The sequence below is a fragment of the Callionymus lyra genome, chromosome 19, assembly GCF_982586985.1.
Source record: "Callionymus lyra chromosome 19, fCalLyr1.hap1.1, whole genome shotgun sequence".
Classification (NCBI taxonomy): domain Eukaryota; kingdom Metazoa; phylum Chordata; class Actinopteri; order Syngnathiformes; family Callionymidae; genus Callionymus; species Callionymus lyra.
In genome coordinates this window covers 3,913,455-3,933,890 of record NC_141836.1, presented here as the reverse complement: position 1 = coordinate 3,933,890, position 20,436 = coordinate 3,913,455, and the positions used below count along the sequence as shown (strand labels likewise).

Genomic DNA, 20,436 nt, shown 5'->3' with positions numbered 1-20,436 from the left:
ACTGTAATCATGCAATAACTTTGTTAAAAGCAAAAAGGATGGATAATATTGCGTTTGCTGCATTGCTTTTTTGGATTATTTTTAATATTAACCAAACAATTGATTGTGATTTTTCTATTCAAACAGTAAATATCAGGTAAAATAATGTAAATTATGACAAAAGAGTAAGTTCAAAAATGTGTTGATTTAAGTGTTTCTTAAATAAATGTTGGACTCTTTTGTATCATCCGTGTGTGTGTGTTTGTACAAAACTCTCTTTTATTGAAATATTGACATTAGAAAATGTGATTGGTCAAATCAAGTCACTTTGTCACGAATCCTGGAAGTTAGGTACTCATTGTATAAACAAAGCAGGCCGTGATTACAGCTGGCTGGAGGAGGAGTGAAGAAATGATTACACCATAATGGAGTCCACTCCCGTAACCTCTCGTACGCCAAGATTTCAGAGCAACTTTATAAAGTAAAAAGTTCAAAACATGGTCATGATGAGGAACTTACTGTATCTTGGAGAGAAGAACATTTACTACGTGTCAGTCAGGAGAGTTGGGTTTTCACATGATTTGCCCTTTAATATTTTGAATAAATGTTTTTATTTCAAGGCAAAATAAGTATGGTTAATTTAATATGATTTAAAATAAGTCATATTTCTAATTGAAACAGTAAAGACTTATAAACAAGTAGAAATTAAATAACGTTTTGGTTATTTTTGAAACATTTCAGCATTCTGTTGAGTTTATTCCCACTCTTTTAAAGGCCACATATACAAAGAATAAAACGTGGCCCTCAGGCGCACATTGCCCCACTCTAAACTTAATTACCTACTATCCGTCCCGAGTGTGTCCCGCCTTTCATCATATGTTGGATCAGTTCCAGGCTCTTGTGCAGCTCCGTTGTATCTGGAACAAGCAGAATAAAGTGTAAGAATCTAAAAACTCCTGTTGATGCTTCCTTCCATTTTCTCTCCTACCTCTCAGTACATTCTGCTTTCACTCTAAAAAGGATATATATTAATTGTTGCTTGTGCCACTAAAACGGCTCCCAGTGAACTAAAGGTCCATCTGATAATCGTTGCAGAAGAATGTGACCCAATGATGTATGTCGTGCATGTTAGTGTCACGACGTGAGCACAGATTCTTCAGTGTGGACATAATGTGTGCACAAATCGTTCATCTACTGACGCACATTACATTGTGTTGTGTTCTTGTATGCGGTGCGAGTAAGAGGTTGAGTGAGCGCACTCATCTGTGCATGTGTGAGTCACATGACCTGAGGTCGTTACCTGATCTGACCTCTAAATGAACACCACAGATTTGAAGAGTAACAAATGTTTCGGCGTATAATTATACAGATTGCGGTGTCGGGTGGTCAGGGTGACTTCTGGACAGGAAAAAGAGCAGCAGGGGCTTTTGTGTGGACCATCACCTGATCCTACCATCATCTGCAGGTTTGCCCTCACTCAGGTTTGTCCGGCTACACCTCCAAAGAGCAAGATTCCCCGCCCCCGGGTCTCCATCTGCTTCCCCAGAAACACACACAGCAGGACAGACACTACATTAACATGGGCCCGGGGATCTCTACAGAAAAAAAGACAACAATATTCTTTAGGTGTCCTCAGCTCTCTCTTGCTCGTAGATAACAATAAAAAAAAACATTTTTCAATAAACTCAAGCTTGTTGCTGACAACAGCTACAATTTTTAATCAACTTTTGCTCAACCTGATAGGAGATATCCCTGTGTGGAACCGCCTGTGGCCCGAAATCTCATCATAAAAGTAATTAGCCTTTCTTGAGGAGAGAACCATCAACACCAGCCTGACGAGCATGTTAAGAAAATATCAATTACGGCGTGTGTGTGTGTGTTTGATCATCTCAAGACACGCTCGTCAACTGATGTTTATGTTCTCAACAAAAACATGAAAACTATTTCCAACCATCTCTTCACATCTGACAGACTAACATCCAAAGAGTGAAGAGGTTCTTTAGCCTCGGAACCAACAGGTGTCAGAAGGTTCTGGACCTGCTGAGGCGTGCACATCAGAACAGACGAGCACACAGTCACCATATGTCGCCCCCCTGCCTGAGAGAGAGAGCGACAGAGATCATCTGGCTCAGGAATCTTGTGGGATCTTTGCAGGAGAAACTAAGAATATGGATTTTGTGTGTGTGTGTGTGTGTGGAAGGTCGGCAGGGGGGTTGTGGGGCTTCCTCCATCTGGGCCAGAGTAATTGGCTTTTATTCATATTCCGCCATTAGCTCTTAGACGCACACGCATGCACGTTCACACACACACACACACGCAGGTCAGAGGGGGCGGAGTCCCTGCATCATGATGGACTTCTTTATATAGAAACTGCTGAAGAAGAAAATGTGTCCTGGTTTCAAAGTGAACTCCTCCTCCTCCTCCTCTTCCCCACACCTCGCTCTCCGTCTCTACCTCCTCCTCTTCTTCTTCTTCCCCACGACTCCTCCTCTGCTTCCTCACACCTCTCTCCTCAGCAACACGCTGCATGTTGATTAGCAGGTGATGTTTCTTCATCGCACATATTTGGTTTGATGTCACGAAGCTCAGGAGGCCGAGTGAAGTGGAAATGTTTCATCTGTCATGTTGTGTCAATATTTTAGAGTGCTCGCGACTACTGAGGATCAAACGTCAACGGCTTGTAAATAAGACACACATATACAAATACTTTTGATGCCTACTTTTTACAAGCACATTCCCTGAGCACTTTTTGGTCCGAGTTATTTGATTAATTGTTTCATAAAGATGCTGGCAGGGATAACAGTTAGCAAAGGGTTTCTAGTGTACATTTATTTTGCTGTTCTGTCTGATTAATTTTTAATCATTTAAATTCTGTCTTTCCTCTAAACACCAAATTATTAATCACAGTCTAAGCAGCACATCTTTAAAGAGTCAATATATGGATCATTGTGATTATGTTTTATTTCTTGGATGTTCTAATCTCAGAATCAGAATACTAAAAAGTATATTGTCTGTGTTGTGAAAACAACACAGATATTTTTTGTGGTGTGTATAAATTATAGAGTGGAGTGGATTTAATAAATACAATACAATAAAATATGTAATAAAAACATTTACATCAAAGTTATATAACATTTTTACCAATGAATTTAAAAAGAAATCTAGCATAACTATTGTTTTTTATAATTGCTGACGTCAACAATTTCTGTATTTTCTCTTAAATACTAACATCTTCATCATATTAAAAACCTGTATTAACTTATTTTTCGCACTCGTGGCCCACATAAAATCACACCAGATTTGCCCTCTGGCCTTGGGTTTTAACAAGTGGATGTTCAGTCCTGCTGAATCCTCACTTATCATACACACAAGTGACCCTGGCCTTAATACCAAAACATCTGTGCCAACCTGGTGATGACTTGACTCAGTAAAGGGGGATTAATAACGACAACAATAACCAAGGCTGTAACAGTTTCTCTTGTTGAAGGTTTGAACTGCGTTATCAGACTCTCCAGGTGATTGAATGGAGTCTGAACTAATGTGTAAATGTGCCGTCAAGGTTGTTCCTGTGTAGGTGAAGTGAGCGGACGGGTGTTACGAGACCCCCGCCTCCCTGTCAGAGCTCGTCAGCTGCTCCTCCCCCACAGGCCCCGCCCCCTTTGCCCCACCCATCCTGATCATCCATTGTGAGAGTCCAGCAGATGGATGGAACAAAGAGGGCGAGCCCCACTGCCCCCCCATTCCCTCCTGTATCAGTGCCAGCAGACTCTGGTAATCTTCTCAAGCTCTCACAGCAGAGCCATGAATAACCCTGGACCCCCACTTCACCCCCCCAGCCTCTTATCTCACCCTCTGCAGGCTCGCCAGCACCGGCTGCTCACAGGATACCATCTCTCACCCCGGCCTCGGCTCTCCAGCACTGCCCTGCACACCCAATCAGGGCGTTCTTTGTCTCTGCGTAGTTTCGGGCCGGAGATTAATTGGGTCTGCGGCTGGGTGACATCTGGTCCCGGCTTCATAAAAGTCCGGGTGCTGGAGGTCCATAATGAAGAGAGTGGGAGTTAATGTTCCCGTCAAGAGAGCGTTAATCAGCTGTGGAACATTTCCATACTGGAGCGAAGTCGCTCTGGAACCAACGTTAAAATATCAAATATCGTTTTCACTATCATGAGACTTCACTGGGACAGAAGTATAAAGTTTGCCTTTTCATGGTTCATATAGTTCACAATCATCCTGGGAACACTTTGTGGAAACATGTTGTTCTGAGTTCATGAGTTCTGAAGTTTACAGCATCTTTTTTCTCTTTTGTTATCAGTGTAATTTGAATTTACTGATATAAATGTATCTTCTTTAGAACATTTTACAAATGTATTTGTGTGCAATGTCAAGCTTCAGAAAATCTGAAAAAGATTTGTTTTATTTTCTTGTGACATCTGTGTGACATAGTCAAGATATATATTTTTCACATTTAATCATATTATTGTGACAACCATGTCTTTATAGCTTTCAATCTCATGCTGAGTTGCATCAAAAATGGACAACTGACACCGACAACATACCTCCACCCCTGCTCCTCCTCCCTTCCTACTCCAGTCGTCGTCAACAGCGACTCGTCTTGCTCTCAGAGCTCTCTGGCACGCTTCAAATATTCAGCTGGTACTTAAGTGCAGTTTGGATGAGTGTCGTTCAGGCTGAAGGGCTCTTCACCCACTCAAGACGTCTTCAACCTCGGAGGGAAAGAAACACACTTGAATTATTCACAACCTTTAAAATATTGATTCTTTTGTCCCTCAAACTGTGACGCAGCGTGACGGCGTGAGGTGACAGAAACTCAACAGTTCTGCCAAGCGTTTTGTTTTCTCTTGTGCTTCTATCAACTTTAATGTGAAAGTTTGTTCTCTTCTCATTTCCATTGTAGTGGACAAGAAAGTTTAAAGTATTCTAGAGAAGAACAAAACGTTATTTTGAAATAACTTGTTACTTTTCTGTTCTTTCCTTCAGGTAAACAACTAAAACCAAACATGAACATACTTGATTTGGGATCTAAAGAGACTTCAGGTTCAAAATTACCTTTTTATTTAAGTAAATAATCATAAATAAAAACAACGATAAATAACTGAGTTTTCACCTTCATTTTTAACTGTTCTGTGTCTCTGTTGTCCTTAGTTCAACTTTTGTAATATGTTTGAGGTCTGCAGTGGTCAGTGGCGTGCATAGAAGAATGTAGTGAAGTAAAAGTATGGAATCTTTTCTAGATCTACACACTTCTAAACAAAACATGACAGTTTGTCTAGTGCTGCATATTCCGTTAAGAGCGTAGAGAAGACAAAAAGTCTCTCCATTTCTTAGCGATGGCAAAGCCTGTCCTGTTATGTGAGGGATGTTGTGGCCAATTAACAAATACATGTGAAATTGCTGCATATTTTTGAGGCAATGATGTGAGACTCATTATTTTAAAAGTAAGAAAACGGTGTATTTTCTGAGGTCCAGTGGCCACTGACAAGACAGAGATTTTGCAGTGTGATTCTAATTATGAAGTTAAATCCAGACACAACAAAGACATTATTGGGTTCTTTGTGTTGAACTGAGAAGCTAAGAGTCAGAGGTAACAGGTTTTCTCGCTGTGTGATACAACACCACAGACATGAGTCAAAATTTGGTCTCGTCAGATAAATGTGTAGCGCGAATGTTTCACACGTCTTTGTCATGTTTTTCTGCTGGGGCAGGATTGTGTGGGGTGAGGATGGGGTGAAGAGGTGGCGGCCAACAATAATGATGCGCTCTGGTCCTGGCTGCTGCTGCACGGTGATACGCCACATTATACACAAGGCTTGTACAACTACATTTTAATCCACTGGTGTTTGTGGCCTGATAAAAGGATTCTCTCCATCTCTTTCTGTTTAATTCACACCATCATCAATCACCCCCCCATGCTCCGCCCACCGTCCCCCTGGGGTCCGCGGCAGATAGAGGCTGCAGGTCCCCCCTGAGGGTTAGGGACTCGACGGACTGGTCACAGATGCTGCAGAAATTAAAATGCAGAAGAGTGTGAAAGGTGTGGAGATTCTCAGACGAAGGATTAACGAGCACAGATTATATGAATATGATTACAAGAGAGAGGATGCGTCTCCGGTTCTGTCTCCCGTCTTTGTCTGATCAGCAGCGTCGCTGAGGGGACCAACATGTGACAGCAGAGAGTCGAGTAAACAGGAACAACAGGTCAGGAGCGAGAAGGATCAAAGAGTTTGTCAAGAACTGACTGAAGCGCTTTCATGAAGTCTGAGCGCCTGCGAGTCTAAATCTGGAGCAAACTTCAGACATACTCTGACAGACGGACCGAAATAGAACCTTTGTAGCAACAATTCACAACACTTTTGTGGAGACAAAGAGCTCCTGCACAGATATATGCATTTACTCAAGTGACACTGATGATAAAAGTGCTCGGATCGATCATCTTTGCAACAATAATTTCGGCCGAAAATAGATATTTTTATCTGATGTGTGCGCCTTTTTTGTCTCAGGTAAGGCAACTGTTCCACTTTAGGGGAAGACGACACTTGCTGAAAACACTTGGTGATGACCCAAGACTCACACTTGTGAAGCTTATATAGAAAGACACGAAGCCAGTGTTTTAAAAATACACCCCCTCTCTTACCAGCTTTTAATAAGTTGAGGTTCCAGCAACTCAAAATGTTTGTGTGGACGAAGGAAACCGAACTTAATGCTGACTCCATCTTTGTGTGGACGGGGCATTAAACACAATAATACTCATAGTAGAGGTTTTTCACACAGTTTGCTGGTCGTTGGCTTAAGAAAATACTGTCTGAAAAAGAAAGTCAAATAGATTCTGTTCCAAATGTAGAGCTGTTAATGCTGAATAATGTATAAGACCGACTAACGAATCATAAAGTGAGTCTGTGAATCCGCGTTGACAGAGAAAAATGTCTTCAGGGATTGAAAGATGGCGTGTTTAAGATCAAAACAACTGGAAAGTAGTGCCATGGTTGACGGAGTCAATCTAGTTTGTATATTCTTATAAAAAATATACCAACATTAATAATATTAAGTTCGTTCTCCAACTGAAGTGGTTGACAGAAGACTCAGTTGAACATTTGACTAATGCGTTCGCGTGCTGGCGGCGGTTTATCTCCTGTCATGTGACCTGCTGCAAGATGCCGACACTGATGAACCCGCTGCGCCTCTGCGGATGTTTGCGACTGCTGTGTTTATTAATTGCCCTCCTTGCTGTTTCTGGCAGCCCAGGTGAGAGTTTAGCCACTCACTCAGACACATTAGCGAAGACCCTCGGACCTTCACAAGACCCCACTTGTGACAAATGCAATTAAAAAGAAATGAACAATGACCGTGTTGCCCTTGCTCTCAGGAGATGGAACAAGGATGATTTGTCACCATGGACCCTGCAGGGTCCCCTCGCCAGCAGAGATACCTGCAGGTAACTAAGACCCTCCCTCATTTCCTCAGGAGCTCTGGGCTCTGACAGGAAGAGGAAGTGGCTCAGGAGGAGAACTCCTTTATTAGTCCCTGCGTGGATATTTCAAATTGTATTTTGAATAAAGGTGTGTTAGAATGACGGGAACAACAAAATAAGACAGGAACGAAAAGGTCTGCAATTCCAGAAACGTGGGATCTCAAGCATGACATTACTCTGAATGAGGGATGTAGGTAAATAAATCAATACAATTCAACAAATTATCTATAAATGTATTTTTCTATTCACAGTTCACATTTTTGTGTTGCAATTAAACTGCCACTATTACCAGCTGACATTAGCTCCCGCGCAGCCAGACGAACAATGAAATCCTGCAAGATCCTGGCGATGACTGAGGACTCCAGCAGCTTTTAAAGCTGATGTTTGGACATATTTTGATTTCAAAAGAAAAATAAGCAGTTACGACTTCATCAAGTCATGTGGTCTGTAAATTCTGCAACACCAGAGTCAAGTAGTCGACAATACTACAAACATACACTTGTTCCCACAGTCACATCACAATATATAGTGTATCGTTGACCCTGTACCGACTATGTATCGTATCGCCAAAATCCCCAAATCTCAGTCAATAATCTATACTTCTCATTAAGTAGTTAAGAGAGGAATGAGACAAAAGAGATTTTTTTTTACCACCAGAATTTTAAGGATTTTTATTTCATCCAATCAGACAACAAACTTTCTGGAAGCACTGATACCTGACCTAGGTGTTTTTAAAGTGCCCAGTCCAGCAGCTCTGACCCAGTTCTTACAACGTTCATCATAAAAACAGTGCGACAACATCACCTTCTTGCTGTGACTCTGTGTTTTGGCCGTGCAGCAGTAGGTACAGAACTCATTACATTTGTGCTGTAATTTGCTGTCGCAGGGGCGACTGGATTCAGGTGCCGCTCCCCCCGCTGTTAATGGAGTGCCGGGCGAACCGACTGGGTGTGTTTATTAGTGACGGGCAGCCAAGCATGGTGGGAACATCTGAGCACTGGCAGGTGTGGAGGCCAGCGAGCTCCCGGGCGCCGCTGGAAAACAGCGCCACTCATTTCATGCGTGTTACTGAGGCCGGAGGACGAGGTCAGGGTGTCACCGGGATAACTGCTGACTGATGGGGTCGACTCCTGGTGTGACCCGGGAGGAGGATTTGGGTTTCAGAAATATGAGATAAAGGTATAAAACTGTCATATTTAAATTAGTAGTACAGTCAGCGGATCTTGCGTCAACAATGAAAATACATTCGGGTAAGAAACCTGCCAGACAATAGAATTTTTTAACACAGTGCAGATAAAAGCTCACATTTGCAGAGTGTTTTGATAAGAAGGACAAAAGTAAAAGAGACAGAAAGCAGGAAGAATGATGTTGAGAATATCAACAGTATCACACAGAAGCAAGTTGTAAACGTTTACAAACGCTCCTGCATTTATTTGTGACTGCTAAACAAGAACAACTTTAAAGTAACACTTTGTCATCTAAGTTTTCATCACACCACAAAGTCTGTAGAACTCAAAATGGATATTTTAGGGATAGACATAGATAGACGTAAAAAGATATAACATACAGTTGGTATGAGGGGATCGACTGGCATCTGGACAGAAAGAAAGGTGTAATAATGTTAATAGGAATGGGGGATCTGTGTATAGATCGTGACATGGAGACAAATAGATATTTGAAAGTAAAGGAGGGCAGATACAGGGACGGATAATAGTTATTTGTGGGGATGGATTTCACTGAAATGGAATGACTTCATCCCTATGTCATTGCCCAGATGACTGTCAACTATGAGTCAACTCCCCATCATAAGTCATGTGACCGCGAGCAGACAGTGGATTTATTAACCATGACAATGAGACAAAGACAGGAACATCAGCGCGCCGCAGTAATTATCAGCCGAATGTTCACGGAGACCAGGTGACGGCCCACGATAGCCCCGCCCCCCTCCCCCAACACTTCCATCAGCGGCGTATGTTCTCCATATAAATGCTAATGTGTGTGTCGGTCCCCGGGTGAAGTTCAACGCTGCTCATTTGCAGAAACGTGGGGATGAACAAAGATGCAGGAAATAGAAAAATTTGTTGCAGAGTGTCTGAAAATATAATCAGCAGCTCCAGCCTAATCCCAAACAGATTACCAGAGGAGCGAACATCTGTTGCCAGGTTTTATTTGTCTACGTGTGCGAGTGTGTGTTGTAATCTGAAGCGTTTAAAGAGGAAGAGTTAATGTGAAATTAAAAAGGAAGCAGCACTCTGACCTAGGTAATGAATTAATTAAATGATGTGATTAATTACCCTCATTAACTCTTACTAACATTATTTGAACTATCATTCCACCATAAATCATTGTGATGCAGGGTTGTAGAAACATTTAGACAGAAAACCTTTGAGCACTTTTTCAAATGGTAATTAAGTATGAAAGTATTCTTTATTACTCCAGGTTATCTGAATGCTTATTGGTTTTTTTTCTATTATTTTTGGATGTATTTTATCGTTGTCAGTATAAATTATGCACTTTAAAAAAGTAATTTCTTGTAAATCGAGCCAAATCAAAATGTTTGAGTGCCCATGAGCAATGAAGTTTCTTGGTAAGGGGAATGCTGAAGTAAGTTAGTCAAAGTGTCTGAGGAAACTATTCCTTGGACACTTTTCCTGTTTCCATTTCCGCTCAGTTTAAGTCTTAGACAACCGTCCAAACTCCCAATGTTCCAGTCTGAAAAAAAGGCCACACGAAGCAACCATAACGTGAGATGCGGTAGAATACATAGTTATAATATAAATATCATGTGCTTCAAGTGAAATGCTGCAACACCTACAGCCCTTTGATCTGGGGAAAGCAGCTCACTGGTCTCACTGAGGATGATTCCCAGCCTTCTCCTTGTGATCTTTAAGTTATGAGGTGGACATCCATCTCAAGACACGCCAGCCCAACGTGAACTGTTGACTGAAGTCGCTATTGGGTCACTTCCAGTGACTGGCAGTCCGGGCCCGCAGAGTCATTAGACAACAAACACTTAAAGGCAGCGCTGGGTTTTTACCGACACCCGGATGAAAAGACTGCTGAAGTTGAAAGGGTCTGCTATCATTTTTAGCCAGCTTTAGGCGTTATTAGCATAAATTATCCCCCACCAGCACACACACACACGCATACACACACATGCTCACACACTTAATTGGCCTATTTACGGAGCAGTTGCCGCAGACAACAAACGAAGGAGGACAAGAGGAGCCAAGTAGGGCGTGAGTGATCCACCGACACACTCGGCATTAGAAGCTCCTCACACTCCAAATATTATAATTGTAAAAATGAAGGCAGGCGGCTGGTTAAAGAAAAGCCACATGTTGAGTATTCAGTGTTTCTTAAGTTAAATATTCAGAATTAAATGTATTTATTCTGAGAAAATATGTCAAATCAATAGTTGTTTGACTTGGACTTTAGATCACTTGTTGTGACCCTAGTTGTTTATTTAGCATCTTGAATTCCTGCCGGCTTGTTTGTGTCCACAGGTTTGAGAAAGTTGCAGCAATTCATCATCAGCCTCTAAATAAAAAAATAAATCTTCTTCGTTGGCGCGAGAGCACTCAGAAGGTAATTAACCGAGTCCATCACTCCTGGGCGACCTTTCCTGTCGGTGCCTCAGCAGCTCGCCACAACTGTAATGTAGTGTCACACGCGTGTGATAAATCCTCAACACGCCCAGTGTCACCTTGGTGCTCGGGCTCGGAGCTGCAGGGTCACAGCGAGTGCCTGCTGTGATGGAGCGCACCTAGTATCACAGGTGTGTACCCAGAGAGAGGCTCTGTTAATGCTCTTCAGTCCTGAAACACACAACAGTTAACGCAGCACCTGCAGGAGCTGCATAAACTGTCTTTAAACTGACTGTTTTTATTCCTTAACATGCAACCAAATAACTGATCTACCTACATGCTGAGTAAATGGCAACATAAAAACATAAAATAAAAACACGTTGATTTTTTGGACAAAAAATATGTTTTTAAGTTGAACTATGAACTATGATATTCTTTTATCTTTGATGATCATTAGTTGAAACAAAAGGTTGAGTTAGAAACCATGTTCTTTAATGCAGCCATTATCTATAAAATCCAACCAAGCAATGTGGTGTAGACATTGCATTATGAGTTTTCTTAATTCATCAACAAGTACGCTTATGTGTTGCATTTGACTTTTATCATTCTGGTAGTATGAGCTTGAATTACACACAAACACAACAAAATCAAACATTTGTTTTATTTTCTTTTAAAGCAGAGATAATAAAACACCTCTGAGACTAGTGAGTGTTTTGGTTTGGAGAACACACCAGAAAATCTCTCAATTGGAGGATCCATTTTGCTTGAAATGTACTGTTTTATTTCTACCTATAGCAGTTTACTTATTTTCTTTACTGCCTGTTTTGCACTGTGGGTCTGAGAGGAGTCCAATTTCATCTGTGCTGCATGTTGTGCATTTGGTATATTTGACAAATAAAAACTTGAACTTAAAAGATAGTGAGGTTGTCACTCCTGCTAAACAGTACGCAGAAATAAGTATATTCAAGGTGAAGTGAATGTTTGAAGAATGTTGGACTATTTGAAAATGATAAATAAAGATATGAAGAAGATGAAGGAGAACACTGGAGGATAAACAAAATAGGCGAATATTGTGAAGCTTTCATGACAACCCCTGATGGGAAATGAGACAAAGAAAAGTAGAAGAAACCAAATTCAATTTTGTGCATATATGAGGGGAAAAAACACCAAGACATGTTTTAACAGTTTGATTTGGTTCGTAATCAATCAGATGCTCAGAAAACTTGTTGCTCAAAAGTCAAGAACTTGTTGCTCACTTGTTGCTAAACTGCAAACGGACAATGTTCGGCAGCACTTCCAGAGACGACAGTCAACCTTTGAAAAAATGGATCAGGGCGTCAAGCTATAAAACCGACACTAACAAGTTCAATCCAGCAGTTTCCAAGTTTCACTGCAATCAGCAAAGACTTCATCAATTAATCAGACATTTCGCTGCCATGCATGACGGGACACGTGTGGGGGGATGGGTGGAGCCAGCAGGGGAAAGTGGTCAGGAGAGCTCTGAGGGGAGGTAAGCGATGGTGGCAGGATGGCGAGGGGGACCAGGTTTAGGAGGGGGCGGAGCGTCCCGAAACATGTGGGACATTTTTAAAGTGACGGACGACCAAAACATGAAGTGAGACTCTCCAGCTGAAACAATGAGAGTCCTCATCTCCATTGTCTGTGTCCTCATGCCCCTCACCCTCCCCCTTTCTCTCTCCCCTCCTTCTGAGCATCAGTGGGGTGAAAGCGGCAGTGGGGTGGGGGTCTGTGGGGTAGGGGCTTGTGGTGTGGGAGGGGGGTGTCTGGGCTCACTCACAGACGCTTCAGTAGTAATTTGATGTTTGTCCTCGGGGGACGTTTGATGGATTAAAGCTCGGTCTCGCTGCACCACCTGATCTCGCCGTCCCATATAAAAGCTGCCTGACTGCTGATCTCAGCTAGTCTCTCTCTCTCTCTCCTCTCAGTCTCCATCTCTTCTCCTCCTCACTGCTGCATCACCCCGAGCCGCATCAGGACCACTCACATCCATTTATTCATTATTTATTTTCCAGCGGGGGGAGCCAGAACATCGCAACACCATTTTTGCATTTCCATTTGTATTTTTGAGGATTACTGTTCCGGCTCCGTGGCCTCCGAGGGTCTGGATTGTGTTTTCTGTGCCTCATGCGTGTGTGTGCCTGCTGAAACATGCCACGCTCATTCTTGGTGAAGAAGATCAAGCTGGATGATTTCTCGTCGTCCAGCCCGCAGCAGCACCTGGAGGACTCCTTCACTCGATCCATCGCAGACTCAGTCACCAGCCTCGGCGTGCGGCTCAGCGAGAATGGTGAGTACTTTTGTTATTGTGAGGCGACTCACATCGGCCCCCCCGTTCCTTGCCCAGGATTTTTGACTTGGGACACAATCAGGTCAGGGATTAGATTATGTAAATATTCCCAGAGTATGAGCATGACTTCACCGAATCCTGAGAGCCAAGGATGAAACATTTGTCCTGTTATTGTCCTTGACTTCTCATCATAGTCCCCCCCCCCCCATCCCACTCTCTCCGTCCTCCCCACCCCCCACTGCTCTACATCTTTCTCTGGCTTCCGGGCATCTGTGCTGGGGTGAGAGTCGTAGCTGCGCAGGCCACTTGTCGTGAAGGTGGGGGGGAAGTAGAAGATGGGAAAGATAAAAATGCCTAAAGCGGGTCACGTGATCGCGGCCCAACACAGTAAACAGGACGACAACAGCATGTGGTCAAGACCCGGGACGCTGCGAGCAGTGCGACCTTCACTTTCAGTTTGAGCTTCCATTTTGTTTCCGACGGTCACATGGTCACTAGTCACAGCGATGCTGGGACGAAGCCCACCTGTTATATCCGACTGATGAGAAAGTGCAAAGCATCAGGTTATTTAGCATTAAAGCTATTTTTGCATGTTTGTACAACCATCGAACCATCCCTCAACAAGCGTTCTTATCGACTCTCTTATTGGCTGACATTGGCTGCTTTTAACCACAGCGACGATCACAGGGGTTGAAATGCCGTTACACTGAGCTTCTCCTGCAGCGTCAGCAGCTTTCTCATGCCTCCATTGTGGAGCGTTCGCCTCGAGTGTTCAGCAACAAAGACGCTCGTTAATTTACTCGCTCTGCTCCTCTGACCTCATATCAGACAACACACACTTACACAGAGATATGATCCACAGTTGTTTAAATACACATTAGGGTCAATATTATGATTTATTAAAATAAGAAAAGTCAAGCTACATCTTTTCACTATCAGCCTCTTCAGAATCCTGGCTTATAATTACAACATTAATGAGCTTGGAAAACTCAAACATTTTTTTTATGCTAGAAAGTTTCATTAATATGAATTTTAAAGAAGCTGAGTAGACAAAAAAACAGCCAGAAACCGAAGCACCCATCACTCCTTTCATGGTTGGATTAACATTTCCACAGAACTGACTCGTATTTGTCATGTTTCAAAATAAATGCTAATAACTTTCTTAAGCACACTCAGTCTGAACATGTCCTGAGGCTAGTGAACAGATGGAAGTTTATTAGTAATAAAACACAATAAATACAGTACGTTTCTATCATGAAGCTTAATTCACACTAAAAGAAAACATTTTCAGTAGAAATACTTCTAGATGAGTTATTGTAACAAACACACAATCGACTCTTAGTCTTCCTATTTACTAGTGAAAGGCAAAATAGCATCTATTTGTGGACTTAATGGTAAATGTAATTTATAGAACACAGGTAATGTGTTCCTTTCCTGATCAGACTACTAATCCTTCCTCACAAAGACAATCTAGTGAGCCATGAACCATAAATCCTCACCTTCAGAGTCTGGAGCAGATGGTCAAAATGATTTCATCATTATCCTTTCAATATTTTCAATAAAAGGTATTTTATTTCTCTTAATGTTAGATAAAATCAGTATTGCATTGTTGAGAAAACCTTATTATTAAACTACCATTGTAGTTTCAGTGTTGTGCAAATGTGTTCTATGTCCTCATTTGACAACATTTCTATTTAGACATGAGCCAGATGAACATCATTATTAAGCTAGCGGTGAAAAGTTGTGAATGTGAAATTGAGTCATTGAAAAAACAAAGTTTCTCAACACTTAAAACAAACATCAAAGTTTTGAAAACAGTTTGGTTCTCATGTTCTTATTTAGCTATTTCGACACATTAACAGTCAAAACAAACATTTAATGGCAACACATTATTTATACTTCAACATAATTGTGTAAGTAAACATATTAAAGATCTGCCTTTTATTGAGCATCATGTCATTCAATGCTCTTTCCTCCTACAAGAGCCCAGATGCTTGATCAATTCATTCTTATTTGCTGCCATCATTGACTTCTAAACATGTTTTTACAAGTGCAGTGCAAGTGAAGCAATACATTATTCCTTCTGCTATCACATGACCTCGTCTCCAGTCCCTGTTATATAGAAATAGTTTTCTAGTTGCTGCTGTCTTTTCTTTCAAAACGTCCAAAATAGTTTTTTTCTACTCGTCCTTTACTGCAAATCAAACTGCAACAACTGCACAATTAAACTAAATTAGACTTTACGATAAGGGTGCAACATGTGTCAATAGTGGTGCAATCTTTTGAAAGTTGAGACTCCCGTCTCTTGGTACATGCAAAGGAATACATCCGGAGCCTTCCCATTATTGACTCTCAACCATTGAACACATTCCACAGGTGGTCACTCAGAAAAGTCGATACTTCCTCCCGGACGCTTGAGAGGGTCATCAGATCGTACATACATCTTTGGTTTCTAGATCTGGTGTCTGTCTTTCCAACGATTCTTCTTCTAGTTTGCTGAGCTGTCGTTTTCTTCTTATTTAAAGCTACATTTGCTGGTTGTGATGCTCACAGCTGACAACCATCAGCTACCCTCTTTAACTCTTAGACGTCCTCTCACACAGTTTCTCTCCTCGAACTGCACTTTTTCCACAGACGACGATTTATTGATTGGCCGAAAACTGTGAATTTCATTATAATCCAGTCGATATCTCATTTCCACCGCGGGCTGCACACCAGTGTTTTTCTGCTTCACTTCACCTCAGATCTGCTCTCGGGAGAGATTTGACTATTTATTCTCATTATTTAGCATCTGAGTGGACACAGTATTAAAGGGAAGCGAGGCGGGAGTTTGAGAATATGACGACAGCAGAACTGTCAACTTGGGTTATTAACAAATACAACACAAAGTCTAGATTTAATGTATTTTATCGGCAGCCTGAAGTCGTTACAGGTGGGAACAAAAGTACGACAACTACAGTGTTTGGACAGCAACATACTGCATCTTATTGAAGACACATTGGATTTGATAGATAATGATATTACTACAACATAAAATTGTAACATTGATGATTAAAAGGCTAATATGTTTCTATTTAGTACTCTATCCATTATCAGAAAAATGTGGGCACTGTTATGTTTTGAAACTTAAGCACTTAATAATGAGTTCAACAATTAGTTGGACTGAGTGAAGTCGACCCAATCGTAAAACATAACTGCCTTAAACGGAAATCAAGACTTTTAATCTACTAATGGGGAAGTCTGTAACAACATGTCATATAACAGTGGATATCTGGGAAATCGAACCGCTACCTTTCAGCTACAAGGCAACTACTTAGCCAGTGAGTTATGTTGCAGTGCAGCGAAATGTACTTGGACATGAAACTATATCGAACTACCTGTCTGCACAAAAGTACTGATGATGGTGTGTCTGATCTCCAGGATACATCCAGGACTACATCACACCATCTGTTTACCAGGGGGAGAAGAAGATGGAGCAGAAACTGGCATCGCCAGTGTCCGACCCTCTGTACAGCCAAGTGAGCAGCGGCGGGGAGTACTGTGACCCCGACCTGAAGCACCCCAACAGCCCGCAGTCAGGAATGACGGCCAGCAGCTACTACTCCGGAGAGTCCGAGGCCCTGGCTGAGGGCTACACCATGGATGCCTTCTTCATCTCCGACGGTCGATCCAGACGGAAGGCAGACAGCGAGAGTCAAGAGGGAGGCTCACGGAGCAGCAGCGTAAGCCCTCCTATCCAGGAGCGGGGAGTGGGCACGCCACGCCACATATGCAACGAGTGCGGCAAGACATACGCCACCTCATCCAACCTGAGCAGACACAAGCAGACGCACCGCAGCCTGGACAGCAAGATGGCACGCAAGTGTCCCACCTGCAACAAGGTGTACGTGTCCATGCCGGCGCTGGCCATGCACATCCTGACCCACGACCTCAAGCACAAGTGTGACGTGTGCAGCAAGGCCTTCAGTCGGCCATGGCTGCTGCAGGGCCACATGCGCTCGCACACCGGCGAGAAGCCGTTTGCCTGCGCCCACTGCGGCAAGGCCTTCGCTGACCGCTCCAACCTCCGCGCCCACATGCAAACACACTCTGCCTTCAAGCACTACAGATGCAAGCGCTGCAATAAGACATTTGCCCTCAAGTCCTACCTGAACAAGCACTACGAGTCAGCCTGCTTCAAGGGCTCCGCGGACGAAGATGACTCTGGTTCGGAAATCTAACAGAAAGCAAGGAATTCGGAAGGCCGAACCACCGGCTTGCAGCCACACCCACCCACCCTCCATGCCTTTACCCTTCCTTTTTTAGAAAGCAATATTTTCACTGAGATTACGGAAATCATCGAAAAGATGCTGGAGTTTCCTGCATTGTAGCTAACGAATCAAACTTCCCTTACACACACACGTCCACACACACAATGACTGTAGAGGACACACACGCTTACATATACACACATTCTTTAATACATACGAGGCCTGGCATGCAAGTTTTCATCTCTAATAATATTGATATCAACAATAATTAATAATATTTAGATTTTATAGAAACAGAAAAAGAAAAAAAAAACATTTTTAGACAAAATGACCTCTTGTATTTTTATGCTGCTTTTTTTTGCTTCTTTTGCCAACGCAAACTTTTTACGAAAATGTGAACTACAGTATTTGCAAAAAAAAAAAGAAAATAGAAGGGGAAGTACGTTTTGAAAAGACACGCCCCTTTTTTCACGCCAATTTTTCTGATGTTATTTTTCTATTTGATTTTTCTAAATTTTATTTTTTTGGTGCTCTTTTTAAAGTTTCTTTGTAACTGCGGGTCAAATGACAACACCTATAATAACGATAAAAAGCAAAGTTGCATAAGCTACATGAGACAAGAGTGAGTCACGCTATCACACATACAAATGGCATCAAGTAATCCGCTCTTCCATTTACACAACCACATGCACAAACACACACAAACCTGAGGGTGGACTCACCCACAGTTACAAAGTTTGAGTTTGTCACTTACAAAGTCTAGATCAGAGGTTCTTAATGTGTCGACAGCGCCTACAGCAGTACCTGATCTCAGCCAAAAATGATTAAACAAGTTCTCTTTTATGAATGAACATAAAGAATATGCAGCAATTTACTTGAAATATTTAACCGAAATAATCTGACCTGTTGTATTACCATGATGACATTTAAAGTGAACATAATTTGAAGGTATTGTTTGCTAAATTTGTTTACTTCCATCCATTAACTGAATTATTAGCAATAATTTGACTTTAATAATGTTAATAAGGAAAGGATTGTGGAATATCTTGTGATTGACAAGAAGATGAACCTCTGATTTAAACTCACTATCATGTAAATACTTTATTTATTACCTATTTATTATTTATTATCAGGTATTTATTGAAACACTGCTGATTTGTTATTTGCAAACTATTTATTGATTATTTATTTTTTAATGAACATCCTTGTAAGATGCTGCTGATCTTCAAAGAAAAATGTTTATATGCATGAAAACTGTAGACACTCCATGAGAGTTCCTAGTTTTTAAAGAGGAACAATGTCGGAATGTCCACCAAAGTGTTGAGCGACTTTTTAAGGGCAATAAACAATCGTGCAAACGTCTCGCTTTCACCCTCCGGCAATAAAACTCGACGTTGTGCTCTTTCCCTAAAAAACTCCACCTTCCTTTTTTTATTCTGTCCCTTTTTTATAACTCAGGCAATAAAGACTGAAATCCTTGTGCATTAAATGAAGTGGTCAGCAGGTGTCGCTGTGATGATGGAGTTGTGAAAGCAATAAATCGAAAATTATAAGTATCTCAAGCAAAATGATTCAAAGGAAATCTTGAAGATTTCTTCTGACCATGTTTGTCCGTCCTGAAATCCACGATAGATTCGAGTCTTCCTCATAAACCTCACAATCGCAGCGACCCTGAACACACCTCAAGACCACAAACTCTTTCATTTTTTACCAACCGACTGTATGAGTGCGGGAAAGTATTTGGTCCAGAACACATTGGTCGGATCAGTAGCTAAAATCCTAAACACACAGAAGGCAATTCATTAATATTCAGGTTTCATTTACAACACAGCAGACTTTCCTGTCTTCCAATATCACAACTTTATTTTACCATGGAAGCTGTACGCCAGTATTTATGAGGTGGACTAAAGTTTGAGGGTTCGATTCCAGTGAAACTGGCACCTTAACATGAACACTTCTGTCTGTATTTTATATAAGATCTGGCCTGTGAAGAAATAAGCGATGTCACACAGCACATGTGACGGTCAGAAAATCAGCTGGCATCCTTTCTGTGCAATTTTGGATTTTTATTACTGATCTGACCTCGTCCGAAATCCGTTCACAGAATTTAAGTGGCAGAGCAGCATTGTTCCTCTTTGACAATTTTGTAAATATCTTTGTAGATATAACCACAGCAATAATATGAAAATGCATGTCGACATTTATCCGCTCTGTTTTTATAACCAACATTTTTAACCGAGAAGAGAAAAGACTGATGGAACAGGAGAATCATCAAAGATCCGATCACCTGCTTCCCCTTGTCTCCTCGAAAAAGTGCCAAAAATTCCCTGACGAAAGCCTTGGACTCACGGACGACCACCAGGGACGTCCACGTGTCTGATTCAGTGACCTGAAGCCATGATCGCATTGGAGACGCTTCCTCTTTATAATTATACTGCTCCAGATAACAATGATGTTGATGATGTTGATGACAATAGCAATGATAATAAATCAATAATAGCACAAGCAACCACATGTCTCTGAATGTATGATTTTTAAACGTCATATTTATCATTTATCATCATTGAGTATAAACTGACCTTGTGCGTCGCTCAACAATGGGATCCACGATGAGGGATATGAGGTCATCTATAACCTTGGATCAAGGTCTTCGGTCCCGCTGGTGATGATGTCATCCTTAGGCTTGAGAAAATATCATCACTGAACCAAGATTGTTGTGCTTTAAAATGTCGCCACTTACTGGTTTTACTTCTATTGAATCCAGTTTGTTATTTTTAGCCACTTTCCCTGCAAACCAAAAGACAAGGCTTATTTTAATTTTAA

General features: G+C 41.7%; 1 protein-coding gene and 1 long non-coding RNA gene across 3 annotated transcripts; one reads left to right on the top strand and one right to left on the bottom strand.

The window, feature by feature from the left end:
* Positions 1-818: 818 nt before the first annotated feature.
* LOC148059018 (uncharacterized) lies at positions 819-20,376 on the bottom strand. Of its 2 annotated transcripts, none has more exons than XR_015709366.1 (5): positions 20,193-20,376; positions 4,539-4,706; positions 3,829-4,011; positions 1,423-1,516; positions 819-896 (listed from the first exon to the last, which is right to left on the bottom strand). It is a non-coding gene; the product is annotated as an uncharacterized LOC148059018 (long non-coding RNA). The 2 variants fall into 2 exon arrangements; XR_015709367.1 differs by having other exon boundaries at positions 1,423-1,513.
* scrt2 (scratch family zinc finger 2) lies at positions 12,876-20,122 on the top strand. The gene is made up of 2 exons (XM_087781618.1): positions 12,876-13,363; positions 16,784-20,122. Exons 1-2 carry the CDS (start codon positions 13,225-13,227, stop codon positions 17,581-17,583), a joined length of 939 nt encoding a protein of 312 aa, XP_087637744.1. The 5' UTR covers positions 12,876-13,224; the 3' UTR covers positions 17,584-20,122.
* Positions 20,377-20,436: the final 60 nt, after the last annotated feature.

What these genes read in the sequence shown, in the direction of transcription:
- scrt2 (XM_087781618.1), top strand. Translation starts at nt 13,225, where the DNA reads ATGCCACGCTCATTCTTGGTGAAGAAGATCAAGCTGGATGATTTCTCG. An exon ending in CGTGCGGCTCAGCGAGAATG is followed by an intron (nt 13,364 to 16,783) that starts GTGAGTACTTTT and finishes TCTGATCTCCAG; the next exon opens with GATACATCCAGGACTACATC.